Raw genomic sequence first — 18,731 nt, forward strand, 5'->3', positions numbered from 1 at the left:
CCACCTTCCTCCTCCAAAGCTCCGAAAATAATCTCTGGAGCTCCTGGAAGTGATAAAAAAAATCCTAGGAGCGATGTAGTTGGCCCCTCAAGAGGCAGTAGGTCAAGGATTTTACTCTAGTTACTTCCTGATCCCAAAGAAATCAGGCGAGATCCATCCAATTCTAGAACTTTCAGACCTCAACCAATTTCTGTCTCTCGATACCTTACACATGACCATTCCTCAGATTCTGGCTTCTCTTCATCCAGACGATTGGGTGGCATCTGTAGATCTACAGGATGCTTATTTTCACATCCCCATCTACAAACACCACAATCAGTTTCTGAGATTCACAATAGGAAGGTCTCATTACCAGTTGACATGTCTTCCCTTCGGGCTAAATTCTGCTCCCAGGGTGTTCACAAAAGTGCTGGGGTCACTGGTAGCCTACCCTCGATTAAAGACTGCCCATCTATACCCCTACCTAGAGGACTGGCTCCTCAAAGCCCAGTCTCTGGATGAGTTGCTTCAGAAATTGCAAGTAACTTGCCATGCTCTGTTCAAACTGGGGTTCTCCATAAATGTGACAGAATCCCAACTCAACCCCTCGCAAAGAATCCAATTCCTAGGAGCAGTTCTAGACACTACTCTACACAAACTCTTTCCACCCTTGGAAAGAGTGGAAGCCATTCAATAGACCATTGTTCGGTTCACTACCCACCAGCATGGTGGTTTCAAAGGCTCTTAGGCCTCATTGCATGGCCTCTTGCATAAACCTAGTTCCCTTTGCAAGGCTCCATATGAGAACGACCCAGTGGGATCTTGCTCTCAACTGGAACCAGCTCTCGGATTCCCAGGAAATGAAAATCCAAATTCCAGGACAAGTTCTGCTCTGGTGGAACTAACTCCACAGAGAACCTGTTAATAGGGTCTCCCTTTCGACCTACCCCTCACCAGATAGTCATAGCAACGGACTCTTCCGAGGACGGTTGAGGAGCCCATTGTCAAAGTCTAACAGATCACAGTCTTTGGTCCTCTCAGGAAAAGATGGACCTCATAAATGTCCTGGAACTAAGAGTCATATTTTTCACTCTAAAATCTTTTCTTCCCTCACTTCAAGGAAAGGTGGTGAACATTTTAACCGACAATACCACTGCAATGTTTTATATCAACAAGCAACGGGGGGACTCGCTCCCACCCCGTGTCTCCTAGCAGAACAAATTTGGTATTGGGCCATTCAAAATCACATTTTCTTGTTGGCGTCCCATCTTGAGGGGAAGAACGATGTCCTGGCAGACAAACTAAGCATGTAACAGTCTGCTCTGCACGAATGGGAGCTAAAACCATCTGTAGCACACATGATATTTCAGAAGTGGGGCCATCCATCAGTAGACCCCTTTGCCAACCAGCACAACTCACTATGTCCCCAGTTTGCATCATGGCAAGGCCATGGTCTTCTATCCCTGAGAGATGCTGTACATCTGGATTGGTCGAATCTAACACTGTATGTGTTCCCAGCTCTTCCATTGATTCACAAATTCAAAATGTCACACAATCTGACAATTATTCTAATAACCCCGTTCTGGCCTCGCCAGATTTGGTTTCCAGACCTCCTACAGTTAGCGGGGACTACCCTATTAGATCTTCCACTTTACAGAGATCATTTGACTCAACAGAAAGGGCAGGTCCTTCACCCCTCCCCTCAATTGCTCAACTTGAAGGCTTGGTTCCTGAAAAGCTAGCCTTCTCCCACTTACATTTGTCAGAACATAACATTGCCATTATGTCAGCCTCCAGAAAAGCTTCCACTAAGAAGCAATATCGTAGCAAATGGTTACGTTTCAATCAATTTACCTTAGAACAAGACCATAACCCTCTAAAGGGCTCTATTGATGATGTCATGTCTTTCATGTCTTATCTAGTTTTGACTGGTGTCAAAGTAGACGGGTGTAAACATTACTTATCTGCTATCGGTGCTTACCTGAATAGAGAAACACAAGCCCTGCTCCCTTTCCAACTAAGCCATTAAAAGGCACTTCAAGGGCCAGACACCATAGGTTCAAACGTTGTCTTATCAGCCCTTATGCAAAAACCGTTTGAACCTATGGTGTCTGGCGATTTAGAATTCCTAACTTGGAAGTCGGCCTTCTTAGTGGCCATTGCTTCAGCTAGACAAATTGGTGAGCTCCAGGCTATTTCTTCAAAGGAACCTTACATTGTGTTCCATAAGGACAAAGTTATCTTACTTACTGTCCCCTCCTTTCTGCTTAAGGTGGTTTCTGATTTTCACTTAAACCAGGAAATATGTCTTCCCGTTTTTCTTCGTAGACCGCACGTTTCTGCGGCTGAAGAGAAATTACATAATCTAGATGTAGTAAGAACCTTAAAATTCTACCTTGAAAGCACCAAACCATTTAGAAAAGCAGGCCAGCTCCTCATTACTAATGGTAGTCCTTCTCCTGGCAGTAAGGCAGCAAAGGCTTCTATTGCCAGATGGGTTGCCTCCTGTATCTCCAAGGCTTATGACTTGAAAGGGCTTGCGACTCTGCAGACACTTCGGGTTCATTCTACTAGAGCCAAGGCAGCACCTGTAGCCTTTACATGGCACGTTCCTATTGTAGACCTCTGTAAAGCAGCTACCTGGGCTACCCTGCTTGCCTTTTGCAAGCACTATGATATGGCCAAATCGTCCAGAAATTATGCAAAATTCGGCCAAGAGGTTCTCTACAACTTGTTTGCCTGAATCCTGTACATGCTGTCTCCTCCACCCGCGCTTATTTCAAAGGATTTTTAGTCTGGTCACAACCAGTTGGGAAGGAGGGAGATCCAGGACGACAGAGAAATAAAAAAATTACTTTTGTGTTGATTCAGATTCTCTTAATCCAGGCTCTCCCTCCTTCAAAACACCCGCCCAGCCATCCGCTACAGTATGCATGTACTTAAATTCTACCGCCATTAGCGGAACCACCAGAACTGGTGTGGGCCGTTGGTGACGTCAGGGTAAGGAGTGGGCCTGGCGCGCAGAGGGACGCACGCGTGACATAGTCCCTTCCCCTTCTAAAACTCTTAAAGTGACAGCTATCTTTTTCAGCTAGCTTTTACAGCCCGCCTGCGGATGCAGGCGTTCCAAACCAGTTGTGAATGTGGGAGAGCCTGGACTAAGAGAACCTGAATCACCATGAAGGTAATTTTTCATATTTTTAAGTCCAGTATATATGTTCCGATTATCCATAGTGGTCTCTGTTCTGTTCAGCTCAGCTAATGGATTAATTACTGGTTAATGGTGGGTCTGTTTTTACCAAAAAGCTGACCACTGGATCTTCAACCTTGAGGCGTGTGCGCCGAATAAACACATGCCAGATTTACAACATAGGATAACGTTTGGATTAAGTGTTTTCCGACAGAATCCATATGATAATTGATTCTTGTGGATCTGCTCCTGGTGGTGTTAAACCCTTTTCCAGTAGATGGAAGATATGTTTATTGCTTTCAACTGTGAAGATAATCTGGCACTGAACCACTTTTGGCAAAGTCTCGGAGAATCACCTCTGACCTATGAGAAATACCAGGCCCGTATCTAAGAAGAACATAGATTCAGGCTACCCTTTCACAGCCTTCACATGTGGCTGCATGATTATGCAAAGTTTAAAACTGAGCCATTTCCTTTCTGATTGACATTGTTTTTGCACCAATGCTTAGTCCTTGATCTTTGCCTTAGACTCAATACAGTAAAACCTGTAAAAGCTCTCTATGCAAAGTTGCCTCTTACCTTGGTTACACGGCTTTAAAAAGTGAATAATGTAGCTAATGGATTGTGTAGGCTTCCTCTCTGGAGTATTTAGATATCATGGTCTGTAGTCTGCATTAGCTTCCAATATGCTTTGGGGCCCAATTCAAACATTCTTGCATTATCAACCTTGGAACGTTTTAAAGTGTTGCGATTAAAATAATTTCCAAATCTGCAAGACCTATTCACTTACGTTGTATGTTATCATTGTTGTCTGTTTTCTTCCAAACTCTGGGAGGTAGTGTTTTTTCAAGTGTGTCCCTTTTCTCACCTGTTGCTCCACTGATATGAAACACCCTGCTCCTAAACACGCCAAGTGAGCTGTGTAAAATACTTTATTTGATTGCCTTTCCTTTTAAAGTCACTTTTTGCTTTCTCCTAATTGCTGAACTGTGTGAATTGTTCGTTTTGTTAATCTGTCGCTTTCGTAGTTATTGTTCATATTTATTTAAGGATCTACTATGAAACCTTGATTGGGAACCAAAGTGTAACTATTCAAATTAATTGTTGTAAATCATTGTGATGGTCAAATGGTATGATGTTTTTGACACAAAAAGATGAAAGAGCATCAGAGTTACAGCAGCAGCTATTTTGAATAGTGGATTCTTCTAATTAAACTTTATTCTGTTCTTTTGTAGTCACAGCATTGAACATGTTATCAAAATGGTGGAAGCACATGGCAGTGATGTGTGGTGGACCCTTCCTCTAGAACAACTTCTCCCAAAAGATGTACTAGAAAAGGTACCTTCCCAATGCATTACCTGTTTTTTAGTCATATTTTACCTGCAAACTAGTAACAAGTAAACAGTCTGTGTGAATACTGTATGGGATGTTGGTGTTCGGACCCGGGTGGTAGGTAAGTTGTGCCACTTTTAAAAACTGATAACTAAGAAGGGAGGCAGTGTATATGACTGCACGGTTGATGATGAGCATAGCAGTTTAAATCTGATGGAGTTTTGGTCGAATGGTTCACTGACAACTCTGTAATGGATTAATGACACCACAAAGAATTGCAGCCCTTGCCGTTCATGACTCTGTCCAGAGGTACTCTGCTTACCCCCTTTACATCTGCTTGATAAGTGCCTCCCGTGCTTGAGGCATTGCATGTTTCAGTATCAGTCATAATCTCTGTAACCTAGTAGTTATGTAGGCAGTGTAATGGATAAACAAATGGCATAGTTCTGGCCTTTGTTCTCTAGTTAGCTCTTTTATCCTTAGTGATTTTAAATAAGGTTTGAATATCTGTTAACAATCATCTCTGCAATACTACAATACCCACATTGATTTCCTCATTATTGATAAAAGAATATACCTCAATTAAAAATGATTTCTCTTTCTGTCTGGTATCGGCAAACCTGAACTCAATAGTTACACTTTGTAAGGGCACTATAGATACTTGCTGCCTCGTAGGTGCAAGTTAATAAGCAATCCTATTTTCGAATGGATACGTTCCTCCCTCAAAAATTTCATCTTTTGAAATATCGCTCTGCACATTCTGGTGTCAAATCTTTAAAGCTATCTGGGGTTGGAGGGGTGACTTCGACTGGCTGTATCACAGTGTCATATAGACTAGTGTGGGATGCGACTGAAGCATTTGCAATTTCAGGCCTTGCAAACTCTGCAGGAAGCAGATGTTGGTGTGGGATTCACACCAGTGCTGTTTGTAGAAGTTGGTACGTTCATGGTGCCAGCGCGATGGGTGTAATTTTAGGGGTTTGGTAGGGCAGGAGTATTTGCCCCCGCCAATCTTTGTGGCACTCCATTTTGTCCCAGTCATTTGGCGGGGACCCCTTTCATTCAGATGTCATGTCCCCCCAAAATTTTCAGCAAATTTCTCCTCTGGCCAGCACGGTTTGGTCCTCGTGTGTGAATCATGACTCCTATGCATGTGGTTCGTGTCATGGGATGCAGTTAGAGGCTGTTCAGGAGTGGGTCACATAGGTGTTCACTGTGATCTTTGAAAATATGGGTAGCTGGTCCCTGTGCCCCGAGCTCCGGCGTGGGAAGACCCTCCCCTACCCACCCCCACAATGCTGCACTACTCAGATGGCCCATGCTGCGATTTAGAAATGGATAAAAAAAAAAAACAGCGTGGGTGGTTCAGGTCCAGAAAGGAGTGCTGTTCTTTGAGAGACCACTGTCCGTTGCACTGCATCTTCATTAGACTTCGTTACTGGATTCCATGTAACGAAGAAGGAACCAAATCTGAGGCTACCTTTCGCTTTTGAGACCTCCAAAGCTGACCTTCAGACTTTAAGGGGGCGTTAAGCTGGGTATTGTGAAGCAGAATATCTTGGCATCTGGTTCAGATGCCCCTAGAGCTCTTTTTGCTATTACAACTGTTCTGGCTGGAAAGACCAACAGACCCGTCAATGGTTCGAGCTGTCAGTCTCACAGTATCGCTGTTCCATCCGTACTCTTGTCTTCATGCTTTTGGTTTTGGGACCTTGAGCATCTTCCTAGTGCCATATATACCTTGCCCACTTGATCTCAGCCTTTTCTCCTCATTTCCAGTGCTATACTGATGACACACAGCTGTCCTTTAACCTCTCCTCCTCCTCGCCCTCCTCTTATGCCCGACTGCTATCCAGGAATGGTGTACTGCTATTGGTCTCTTCCCTAACACCAGAAAGACTGAGAGCCTTCTCATTGGGGCCTCCCTCTCCTTCCTTCCCTCCTACACTCTTGCCGCCCTCCTTGGGCCCTCTCCCCTCACCCTTGTGTGAGGCAAAAAATATGGGCGTTATCTTCGACTCCTCTCTCTCCACATATCGCAGACCTTGCCAAGAAGGCCCATTATCAGCTTCACCTCCTCAGGGGCATTCTCCCTTTCCTCACCTTCCCCCAGAAACTCAATGTCTCCAGAGCTCTGGTTCTCTCTAGGCTTGACTACTGTAACAACCTCTTCCTTAATCTGCCTCTCAATCTCTTCGCCCTCTTCAACTAATCCAGAATAGGACTGCAAGGCTTATCCTTGGCCTCAAGCCCTAAAATCCCCCTGCGTCTCTCCAGCCCTAAAATCTCTGCCTTGATTCCCTGTGGTTGCAAGGATCAAATGCAAGGCTCAAATTCAAGACCCTCTGCATCATCCACAAGTTTTTCTGGGACTTTGGACCTTGCTACATTCAACTCTCTCCCTAAATACCGCCCTGCTAGAGTCCTTCGCTCCTCTAGCTCCAACTCTCGTTTTTCCAAGTAGAGAAGGGGGGTAGATCTCTCTCTTCGGCAGGAGCCTCCCTCGGGAATGTCCTCCCTGCCCTTCTCCATCTTGAGCCGGATCTCCTTAAATTGTAGAAACTCCTCAAGACCTTCTTTTTCTCCTCCTCCTTCTCTCTCCCTTGCTAGTATCCTCCTGCCGCAATGACTGGATGCCTGTTGTCCCTTATGAGTCTCGCCGGGGGTCAGGCCATCATTCGTCCAGTCTCTTCTCTTACCCCTTCCTACCAGCACTTGCCCTTGGGCTCCCTTCTCTGATTGCCTTCAAAGGCTGGTCCTCCCTCCCCCAAACCTCCTTGCACTATCACCCTACCCCTTGCCTCCCCTGGCACTAGCCCACCTGGCTTGCCTTCCCAGTCCCATGGGCCCCCCTCCCTCCAGCACTCATCCCTTCTGCTAGCACATCCCTTCCCTGAACTTCCCCTCACCCCCAGCACTTCTTGATACTGCACACACACAATCCAAACATCACAAGACCGAGTGGGGGCCGCTATTGTTTTTTCCTTGTTCCGCTCCACCTCCCTCGCCCCATCCCCCATCTTTTGTCCTCTGGCACCTGGAAACACTTTGTCTGCTGTTTAGGCACCATACAAATGTTCAGTAAATAAATGCCAAGAAATAGGTGATGCTATGGTTGCAATCTCTGCAAAAGACAATATGATGGCAATGGACCCAGTGCTTGGAAGATCTGGGTGACTATGATTCCTGTTCTCACCAGAGAGCATTGAGATTTGTGTTCTTGGACTTTTCCTTCCAATCTACTCAAGAGAGCAGTTACATCAACCACAACCTCCGCTGATTGAGATACTGGCTTCCCGTGCTTTCAGCCAACTGCTTCTGGGACGATCAATAAAGGGGATCCCCACATGAATTTTGTGCAACTGAAGCCTATTCATCCTTATTGCCCTTCTCGAAAAGATCCTGCAGGTTTTGGACAATTCCAGTGGAATGCATCACCTTAACAAAAAGGTGATGCGTCTTCTTGCCCTCAGTACTTGTAGGCAATGTCAATATGATTTAGTGCCCTGATACATTGGTTGTCCTCGTCTGGAAAATAAAGACTGTCCTTGTGGACGCCAAAAGCTACCAGAAGGTGCCTTCCCGTGTGTGGGTTTGGCCCTTGGAAGAGATGGGGCATTCTTCATTGTGTGGGGGTCATCCGCCCATTGATCTTTTTGCTTTCGACGGATGATTCGAGAGGAGACTCTCCGCGTCATCGTCGGAAGTCTCGTGGGTCTCCTTCTAGGAGTCGGTCTCGCCACTCCTCAGCCTCTTCGAGGCATTCTCGGAAGCGCCAACACCGGTCGTCTTCCAGGTCCTCTTCGGAGGACTCTGCCCGGCACGTCGCTTACCCCACCAGCCGTGCGACGCCGGAGGAATGGGCTTCCTTCGGGAAGAAAATGCTGGCGATTCTCGAGTCGCAGGGTACTAAGCCGTCCGCGCCCCCGAGTGGGGTCGGTCGTGAGAGGTCGAGAGACACCGCTCGCAAGAGTGGTTGGCACGAGTCACGGGAGAGGTCCCGTTCGGACAAGGGGACTCGTTCTCGACGTACCCGTTCCAGGTCCCGGTCCTCGACGCGTTGGAGACCGTGTGCACCTGTGATGTCTTCGAGGAAGACATCGACGTCTGAGGCGTCGAGGGCGTCGACAGGCTTTCTCGAGGCTCCGGCTCCGAGGAAGCCGTCGAAGCCGTCGACGCTCAGGTCGTCGAAGGACACGCTCGGAGCTCCGGCTTCGAGGACTGTGTCGACGCCGCCGATGGTGGCGGCGCTGCATCTGACGTCGACGCCGATCCTCTCGGCGCTGATGCCTGTTCTCTCGACGCCGGTGCCGATTCACTCGACGCCTTTCGTGTCGGAGGTACCCCGTGGCACGGGGGAACCCCCTAGGAAGGCTCTGGTTAAGAGCAAGCACTCTCGGGTGCCTTCTTTTCGCCACCTGGAATATATTTCAGAGGCGGATGAGGATTCTGATGGCCTGGTTCCTAGTCAGGTTCCAGATGAAATTGTCTCGGGCCATAGTCAGTTTGACGATTTGAGGCAGTCACTGCATGATGCCAGTGAACTGGACACCTCTCCGGAGGTGGAGTTTTGTAGGCCTGAGCCTGGCTCTCATGCCGATTCCTCGTACCGACGCCTTATGGCTAGGGTTTCTGAGTACTTGGGATGGTCTGCTCCCCCAGGGGAGTTTGTGCAGGATGATCTCATGGACATCCTTGATGTTGGTCCCCCAACTGACCCGGTACTGCCGTTCCATATGGCTTTACAGAGAAGGGTGGCGGCGGCTTGGACTGCTCCGGAGAGTCTCCCGGCGGTGGGCAGGTCCTTGTCGCGAAAATACCGTCCAGCCAGTAGCGACCCCTGCTACTTGACCAGGCACCCCCTCCGGAGAGTTTGGTGGTGCAGGCGGCCACGGCCCCGGCAAAGCAGGCGTCGTACCCTAACATCCCTCCTGACAGGGACGACAAACGTTTGATGGCTGGGCGAAGAAAGTGTTTTCTTCTGGTGGTATGGCGCTTCAGGCGGCCAACTCCATTTGTGCCTTGTCTCGTGTCACACACACTCTGTGGAAATGTGTTGCGTTAGCGGCTGAACATATTCCCGAAGGGGGCGAACGGGATGGTTTCCTTGCTATGGTCCAGGATAGTAAGGATGCCATGTGTGAGTCCGTTCAGTCGGGTTTGGACTTGGCTGAATGCGTCAGCAGGTCCATGGCGGCGAGCACCGTGATACGCAGGTTTGCGTGGTTGCGGAAGTCGGGGTTTGCTCCTGATGGGCAGTCCTGGCTCCTCAACATGCCCTTTGACGGTGAACACCTTTTTGGCAGCAAGGCTGACGAGAGCCTTGAGGTTGCAGACCTCAAAATCTGCAGCGAAGTCGTTGGGCGCTGCAGTTCGCCAACCTCCGCCTTTTCGTTATAGGGGACAGCAATGGAGGGGTGGTTCCTTTCCCTATTACTCGTCCTTCAGTAAAGCGAGAGGAGCTGGCAGTCAAAGAGGCCAACGCAGGGGTACCAGAGGTGGACAGGGTACCCGTGGTGCCAAGGCCGCTCGGGCAGTTGCCTCTTTGCCCTCAGGTAACGTCGCAGCCGCTACCACTCAGTCATGAGGCCATGCCCCATGGTTCGCCGGTTGGGGAAGGCTGGCGCAGCATCTTGTAGAGTGGCGTGCCATTACTTCAGATGTGTGGGTTCTGGAGATCATAACCCACGGCTACTGTCTTCCCTTTCGGCACAGACCTCGCGACAATCCACCGGGGAACCTCTCTTTGCAGAGTCCGGATCCGCTCCTTGCGCAGGAAATTCAAGCCCTGCTGGAGAAAGGCGCCATAGAACTGGTGCCTGTAGCGGAGAGGAACAAGGGATGGTATTCCCCTTATTTTTTGATTTCAAAGAAAGACGGGGGATTGAGACCCATCATGGACTTGCGCGGTTTGAACAAACTCCTAAGGAAGGACAAGTTCAAGATGGTTACTCTCAAGTCCTCCAGGCCCTTCAGCTTCAGGGCTGGTTGGTGTCTCTCGACCTCAAGGATGCTTACTTCCATGTGCCGATGCATCCCAAGCACAAGAAGTACCTGAGGTTCGCGGTTGGCTACTCGCACTTTCAGTTTCGGGTCCTGCCGTTCGGATTGACCTCCGCCCGAGTGTTTTCACCAAGCTCATGGTGGTGGTGGCAGCGCATCTCAGGCAAGGGGGGGATTCACGTGTACCCCTACCTGGACGATTGGTTGATCAGGGGGAGCTCTCCCGAGCAGGTCCTGGATCATCTGTCCGTCACCTGCCACTGCCTTCACAGGCTGGGCTTCTCCCTCAATTAAAGAAGTCCCATTTGACGCCAACACAGCGGCTCCAGTACATCGGAGCAGTGCTCGACACTTCCCTGGGGCAGTGTTTTCCTCCTCAGGTGAGGGCTCTTCACATTCAGCAGATGGTGCACAAGTTTCAGCATGCCCAGACGCTCCCAGCGTTCGAGTTCTTGAGGTTGCTCGGCCTCATGGCATCCTGCATTCTTCTGGTGCCAGAGGCTCACCTGCGGATGAGATCTTTGCAGTGGGCACTCAAGATGCAATGGTCGCAGTCCTCCGGCAGGATGTCGGACCCGGTTCAGGTGCCGCCCTCGGTCGCCCGGGACCTTCTGTGGTGGGCCGTCGAAGGCAACCTGATGAAGGGGGCTCCATTTTGGCTTCCCTGGCCAGAGGTGACGATCGTGACGGATGCATCCCTCACGGGATGGGGAGCTCATGCCAACGGGCTGACAGTCAGCAGTCGTTGGTCTCCGTCGGAGTCCAGACTCCATATCAATCTGTTGGAGTTGAGGGCCGTCAGGCTAGCCCTGAAGGCTTTTCTGCCGACTGTGCAAGGAAAGAGTGTCCTGATCCTGACGGACAACACAGTGGCCATGCACTACCTCAACAAAAAGGGGGGGGCAGGGTCCCTTCCTCTGTGCAGGGAGGCGATGCAGCTCGAGTTCTGGGCCATCCAGCAGGAAGTTTCGATCTCGGCAGTTCATCTGGCCGGAGACGAAAACGTGACGGCGGACGCTCTGAGCAGGCAGAGCACGATCTCTCACGAGTGGGAGTTGGCTCAGGAGATTCTCCTGGAGATCTTCGCCCTTTGGGGGACCCCTCAAGTGAATCTCTTCGCCTCCAGTGTCAACCGGAAGTGCGAAAGGTTTTGCTCGCGTGAATTTCCTACAAAAGGAGCCTTAGGAGACACGTTCGTGGTGGAGTGGTCATTCCCGCTGCTGTACGCGTTTCCTCCAGTCCCCGTCATCCCGCAAGTACTGCGGAGGTTACGGAAGTTCGGTTCCCGGATGATCCTCATTGCTCCGGCGTGGGCTCGGAGGACGTGGTACCCGGACCTTCTCGACTTGTCCATCCGCCCTCCACGTCGTCTTCCTTACCGAGACGATCTGCTCTCACGGGAGTGGGGTCAGGTTCTCCATCCAGAGGTCAGATACCTCAACCTTCACGCTTGGCTTCTGAAAGGTTGAGGTATAAGGATTGGGACCTCCCTGAAGACGTGATGGAGGTGTTGCTTTCGGCCCGAAGGCCAGCAACAAAGTCTCTGTACCGTTGGCATGAGTTCTGCGACTGGTGCAGAGTTCAGAATGTGGATCCTTTTGATTGTGACATCCCCATGGTTCTGTCCTTTTTACTTTCTTTGGCCCACAGGGGCTTGCAAGTGGGTACCATTAAAGGTTACCTGGCGGAGCTGTCCATCTTTAAGCGCTCGTCTGAAGAGTGTTCCTACTTTAAAATCCCTTTAATTTCACAATTTCTGAAAGGGCTCACTAATGTGTTCCCTCTGTCACCTTTCCTGGTGCACGGTTGGGATTTAAACCTTGTTCTTAAATTTCTTATGGGTGCTCCGTTTGAGCCTTTACATTCTTGCCCTTTGAGGCTGTTAACTCTGAAAACTGTGTTTTTAGTTGCGGTTACTTCCGCTCGCAGAGTGAGTGAGTTACAGGCACTTTCAGTTAAGCCACCCTTCACTGTATTTCACAAGGACAGGGTTGTCCTTAGAGTTCGTCCTTCTTTTCTTCCGAAGGTGGTTTCGGAATTTCATTTGGCCCAGAAGGAGGTTCTTCCGGCATTCTATCCTCCTCCGCATCCTAGTAAGGAAGAGGAGAGGCTCCATAGGCTTGATCCTAGGAGAGCTTTAAGCTTTTATGTTTCACGCATGTCCCGGGTCAGAGTGGACGATCAACTCTTTATTGGTTACGCTGGAAAGCGTTTGGGGCAAGCTGTGACGAAACAGACTTTGTCTCGCTGGATTATTTTGGCCATCTCGGAGTGTTACCGCTTGGCGGGTAAGGACCCACCGGCTGGCTTGCGGGCCCATTCTACCAGGGGTATGGCTGCATCTACTGCCCTGCAGAGGGGTGTTCCTATTCGCAACATCTGTGATGCAGCCACCTGGGCTTCAGTACATACATTTGTACGTCACTATTCCCTCGATTCCATCCAAGGACAGGATCTGGCCTTTGGCAAGGCGGTCCTTTGCTCTGCTATTTGATTGGCAATTCTAAATTTTGATTCTAAATTCTTTCCCTCCTCCTTGCTCTGGTACTGCTTTGGGAGTCTGTCATAGACATGGAATACGTCGGAGGACCCAATCCCCTCGAAGAACAAGTTACTTTCTTACCTGGTAACGTTCTTTCGATGGGATGGTCCGACGACGTATTCCATATCGCTCCCTCCCTGCCTTCCCCGCTGCAGAATTTCTTTTGCGATTGCAGCTTACGTTCCGCAAGGCTTTGTGTCTGACTGGTAGTTGACTAATGTCACACGTTCTGGGGGGAAAAACTACAACTGAGGCTACGGGCGTCGTGCGTCCTACTTATCACATCGGATGACGTCGGACGTCGGAGGAGGTCCTCGACGGCGCATCGACGTCATCGACGCAGGACGCAGACGCCGAAAAAAGTTTCCGAAGCAGCACAGGTGTGGTGATTACATGTCATAGATATGGAATACGTCGTCGGACCATCCCATCGAAAGAACGTTACCAGGTAAGAAAGTAACTTGTTCTTCTGCTTTAGAGGATCCTTAGGGAACACTCTGGTTGTGTATTGATATATCACTCCTGTGTATGCTTTCATACTAGTTCCTCAGCATCCCTGCATCCTGTAATGGTCGAGACCATACAGGTGACCACAATTTTTGTGACTTCAGATTCAGCAAGAAGGCAATGGAACTCAAAGCTCCTGAACCTGCCAGTTTGCCTCCATGGGGAATATTCTTGAACTGATGGAGTCCTCCTTTAACTCCACTAAATAAATGAATTCAGGAAAGAGTATCAATTCATTGTTGATTTCCTGCAGCTGTTTGGGAGATGTCATTATCTTTTTTCAGCCGTGGCCCTAATAATTGGAAATGGTAATGCCAACAATGGGTGCTGTTCTATCTGTGTTTAGGTGAAACCCTTAGCACCGTTCTTATTTTGTCATTCCAACTGTCAGTTTGTGAAGGCATTCGTTAATTCCTTCCCTCTCAAGCCCTTTATTGTTCCCTCTTAGGACTTGGGATTGGCATTTGTGATGGCGTACCCTTTTGAGCCTTTGCATTCTTGTCCCATGCTGTTCGCAATCATGCAAATGATTTTCCTGACCGCTATCACATCCACAGGCTATGTGAATTAGCTTCAGGCCATCTGTGCGGACCCTCATTTTCTGAAGTTTCGAAAGGAAATAGAAACTCAGTGTGAGCATGTCCATTCTCCGAAATGTGGTCTCCCAAGTTTCATCTTCTCAGAGGATGCATCTTCAAGTGTTCTTCCCGCTTCCACATCGTTCAGAGATGGAGGAGATGTTTCATTGTCTTGATCTGAGGAGGGCACCTAGTTTTTTTGTCTCGATCCAAGGAGTACCTGATTGGCAATTGGCTGTTAATTCAATTTGCCACCATTGCTAAACAGGCCACCACTAGCTTGATTTTCATGTGCATCAAAACACTTGCTTTAAATCAGAAGGTCCTTTTGGATCATAGGTCAGGCGGCTACTTCTGACTTACCTAGTGGTGTTCCCTTGTTTGACATATGCCAGGCTCATACTTGGTGGTCTCTAAATACTTTTACAAAGGAACATGTCTGTTTTAGACAGTCTATCATGTAGAAGTATCAGTGTCACAACTCAAGACAATTAGGATAACGTGCCCACTAAACCACCTTGTTTGATTGAAGCTTGGGTGTTTTCCAGGAATAGTAGATAAATGGAACCAGGCAATGCTAGACCTCACTAATGGTTCAAACAGTAGTTACATAACCTGAAAGAGGGATGCTAAACACCAGGCCCATGAGGGGAAAAGGCACAGCTAGAAAAAAACCTTGGAAACAGACCAGAAGGAATGAGAGGTTTAGATGATTCTTCAAGGATACTTCACACGAGCATCATACCAGAATTGAGGTATGGTGGAAGGATGCAGGGAGTAGTTCATATGAGCTGCACACGAAGACCAATACACAATGGTAAGATGCAAGGAATAGTTCGTATGAGCAACATGCTATAAAGTAGACAAAATGGCAGGATGCAGGAATTACCATATTCAACAGTAGCGAAGCGAGGAGGAAGAAGCATAGAGGTAAGGTGAACAGAATTCAAAGGAGTAGCAAACAGGAAAAACGTGATTAGGAAGCGTCGGCAAGATTACCAGAGGTGAGACGCAAAGCTCCCCTGAGCTTTTCCTTTTGTTTGGCAATGACGATGAATCGGTGTACAGAGCATCAAACGCTATACTGAAAAAAGTCTAGACCATTTGAAGTGAATCGGTCTGTGCCGGAATGGAACAACGATACATAGGAGACGCCAGCGCTGCCAAAGAGACCAGGAAGCCAACTTCACAGCAGTGGGTTAAACTGGGTGCCCCCTCCCATAGTTCACTGAACCAAGTTTCCAAGGATAAAGAACATGGAATTGGTGGATCAGTTTCGGCGTGTGAATGTTGGTATCCGATTCCCAAGAACGCTCCGAGATGTCATAACCCGCCCAGTCAACTAGATATTGAAGTCGCCCACTATAATAATGGGAATCACAAATGCGGCGAACGACATATCCAGATGTACCATCCATAATTTGAGGAGGCAGGGCTGCCTTTTTTCTTCTAGCCCATTCACTGGATAAGACTGGTTTAAGAAGGGAAGGATGAAACACAGGATGAACCCTTTTCCATGAGGTAGGTAATGCCAATCTAAAGGCGACAGGGTTCACGATATGAGTAATACAAAAAGGCCCCATGTAAAGGGGTGAGAATTTGGAAGGTGCCAGTCTTTCCTGTAGATATTTAGTAGAAAGCCAGACCGTCCTTGAAACGTACTCTCGCTGCTGAGAGCCATGCTGATCTGCAGTACGTTTGATCTGTTCGCAAGTATGCTGTAGAAGTTCAAGGACGAGTGTGTCCCTTTTGGATGGAAGTGACGTGTTGATCCACAGAAGGTATGTATACCAGTTTTGGAATATCGATAGGAAAGGCTTTGGGATGAAATTCATAAGCACAATGAAATGGGGACATTTGTAATGAAGAATGTACAGAATTATTAAACGCAATTTAAGCAGTCGATAGTAAGGAAACCCAATCGTCCTGTGCAGAGTTTGGTTCAAACTTTCGGTTAATGGTTTGGGGTGATATCCTGAAGAGAGCCCGTTTAATACCCAAACTGGAACATAAAAAGGACACATTTTTGAGGTATATTGAAGACCTCTGTCTGATGGTAGATGGTAACCCCTGAAGACGAAATATTTTTCTGATGCTTGTTAATCTCCTTAGAATCACATGCTGTGCAAATGGTCCGACATCCAGTGGTAACCCCAGAGTATTGCATCTTGTCTTTCGGGGACCTAACGGGGATGTCGGCATAGGCGTGTCTGTAACACTATCCCTATCGTGAGGTGTAGTGTACCCAAAATCCCTCATGTGCCGAGGTCCCTCAGATTGTTTTTTTCCGCCCAGATTACTGGTCTCCCTATTGCGGAGCTCTTTCCTAAGAGACATTGTTATCACCTTTTCATAGACTCGATTATTCCCTTAGTCATTTCGACGGTGAGTCCTGGACTATGCCGAAGACTACAGTGGACTTTCAATGCCTACGATCTGGCGGCAGAGCTGTGCAAGTGGTCGGGCCTTCTGGCCGGCCTACACCGTATGGAGAGTGGGGTCGGGGTGGCCATATCCTTTCACCTATGTCTCTCCTCTTTCCCCCTCTTTACCCTCTAGGTCTGGTCATCGCCCTTATTGCCTTTTGCTATGGAAAGGACACCATTTAGGTTTTACGCTTGAGGAGCGCCACGTTAAGCGGTGGACGGCCTACAGCGAGTCGCAGGCTGGATCTTCTTCCCCCACCGCCGCACCCACCGAAAGTGATGGGGGTACTAGTGATGACCAGGCATCCGTGTCGGATGCCATCAACCTCATGACGGACACTCCTAGGTCCGCCACGCCTTTTCCCGACATTGCTAGCCCTGACGCGAGTCACGCTATGGGGATAACACCCGGCGGCAGGGGCGTACAAGATCGAAGCCACACTAAACACACAGCCCCAGACCTGGGTCCGATGGTACCGTCGAAACAGGCGAAAGTGCCAACAGGACCTTGCCGAAAAATTCCGACTGGATCCTCTGATCTTCAAGATCAACGGCTTTCCCTGCATCCGCAGCAGCGTCTTGCGACTGGGTCTTCTAAACCAAAGGGCGCTACCTCAAAAACACATCCGGCCATCGAAGCGCGCTTAGCTGACGCTCTGCTCCCGAAGGCCCCGGTAGGAGAAAAATCTACTGCTAGGCCTCCTAGTTAACCGGCACATCGCCCCGATTCACCAAACATCTCCGAATGCATCGCTAGGATTGCTTCGGCAGTGGGGCTGAAGGAGAGGTCTCAAGAGACGACGAAGCGCAAGGAGCGGTCTGCAGACACGTCGAAATACGTGCCACAGTGCCGTGATGCTCGCAAGGACTACAAAGAGAGTTCTCCAGCATGGGGTTTGGCATGGATTCACATGCTCATGAATATTCCCTGTCGTTAGGCCGGGAATCCTCGGTAAAGAAAAAATCAGTTTGCCCTGGATGCCAGCTACAGAATGTGTTCAAGGAGGACGAGCATTCGAAATGTCTCTACTGCCTTCATGAGGACAAAACGCATGTGGAGAAGGACTGTGCGTTTTGCAGGAACATGTCATCAAGGAGTCCGTCAGGTGAGAAGAAGAAGAAGAAGTCTGAGCGGTCTTCTAAGTCCTGTGAGGGTGCCCCGGCGACGTGGGCCCAACAGAAGGCAAAGCACTGCGAGTCCGCGGGCACCGGGAGCGCCGAACAGTCGGGCTCTTCGGCTGCCAGCCAGGGCGCGCCTTCCCCGGCACCATCAACCACGAGCCAACGCTCTGGTTCGGGGAAGAGGAAATCCGAGAACCCGGGTAAGCTTCTGGAGAGGCCCCGGTCGATCTCGAAGGATTCGGCCGAGGGCGAGCGAGGCGCTGACCCCCCCCCCCAAGGTGAAGGCCTCAAGCACGCCTAAGGCGGTGAAGGCCTTGATTCACCCGGCCAAGGCCTCTATCGAGGGAGTCGCGGCGGCCCTGGCGCAGCCTGTGGAGGCTACACCAGTGGAGGCGACCTCTGGGCCCACAGTCTCCCTGCCTCCACGGAGGGAAGCCTCTTTCAGACCCATCGAAAAGACCCCCGTGAAGACTCCGGCGGAAAAAGAGGGGGGGAGGGCGGTGGCCATTGTAGACACGGACACAGCATCCGAGGAGGAGCTGGTAGAAGTCTTACAGGGCTTCGACGAGGACGCGCCTGTCGCTTCCAGAGCCGCAGGATAACTCTGCGGCCATTTTGTTGGCAATACAATCCTAATGTTCGGAGATGAGGACGAGATTGCCCTTACCACCGACGGAGGATCCGGAACCAGACTCGACCGAGGAACCAGAGCCGGGCCCGGCGGGAAGCCCCCGAACAAGAGAAGACGGATCCATCCAGCCCCGCCTTCTCAGCACTCGCGGCCTGCTCGGCCTTTACCCACGTCCCCCGTCCCTGGGGATGACACGGGAACGGACACGGCCACGACCGGTACCGACGGCGGCGGCGGTGACGACGGGACGGAGCTCCCATCGCCAGCCCGGGCCTGCCCGTCCGACGAGATCGGATCTTTCCATGCAATGATCGCCAGGGCATCCAAGCTTTTTCAGCTCTGCCCCGAAGAGAAGAAGAAAGGTTTCCTTTACCAACGGCGCGAGGCCAAGAGGAAGGCAGTCCTCGACGTGCCTCTGCTG

The 18,731-nt window shown here is 49.7% G+C and overlaps 1 protein-coding gene across 1 annotated transcript in view; it reads left to right on the forward strand.

The window, feature by feature from the left end:
- Window positions 1-18,731, forward strand: part of IARS2 (isoleucyl-tRNA synthetase 2, mitochondrial) — a 1,527,005-nt gene that overhangs the window by 646,360 nt on the left and 861,914 nt on the right. Inside the window, exon 13 of the mRNA XM_069608590.1 lies at window positions 4,405-4,507. Coding sequence (XP_069464691.1) covers window positions 4,405-4,507 — 103 coding nt within the window. The remainder of the gene's footprint in view (window positions 1-4,404; window positions 4,508-18,731) is intronic.

This window comes from Ambystoma mexicanum, chromosome 4q, assembly GCF_040938575.1.
Source record: "Ambystoma mexicanum isolate Mex_15411 chromosome 4q, UKY_AmexF1_1, whole genome shotgun sequence".
Lineage (NCBI taxonomy): Eukaryota > Metazoa > Chordata > Amphibia > Caudata > Ambystomatidae > Ambystoma > Ambystoma mexicanum.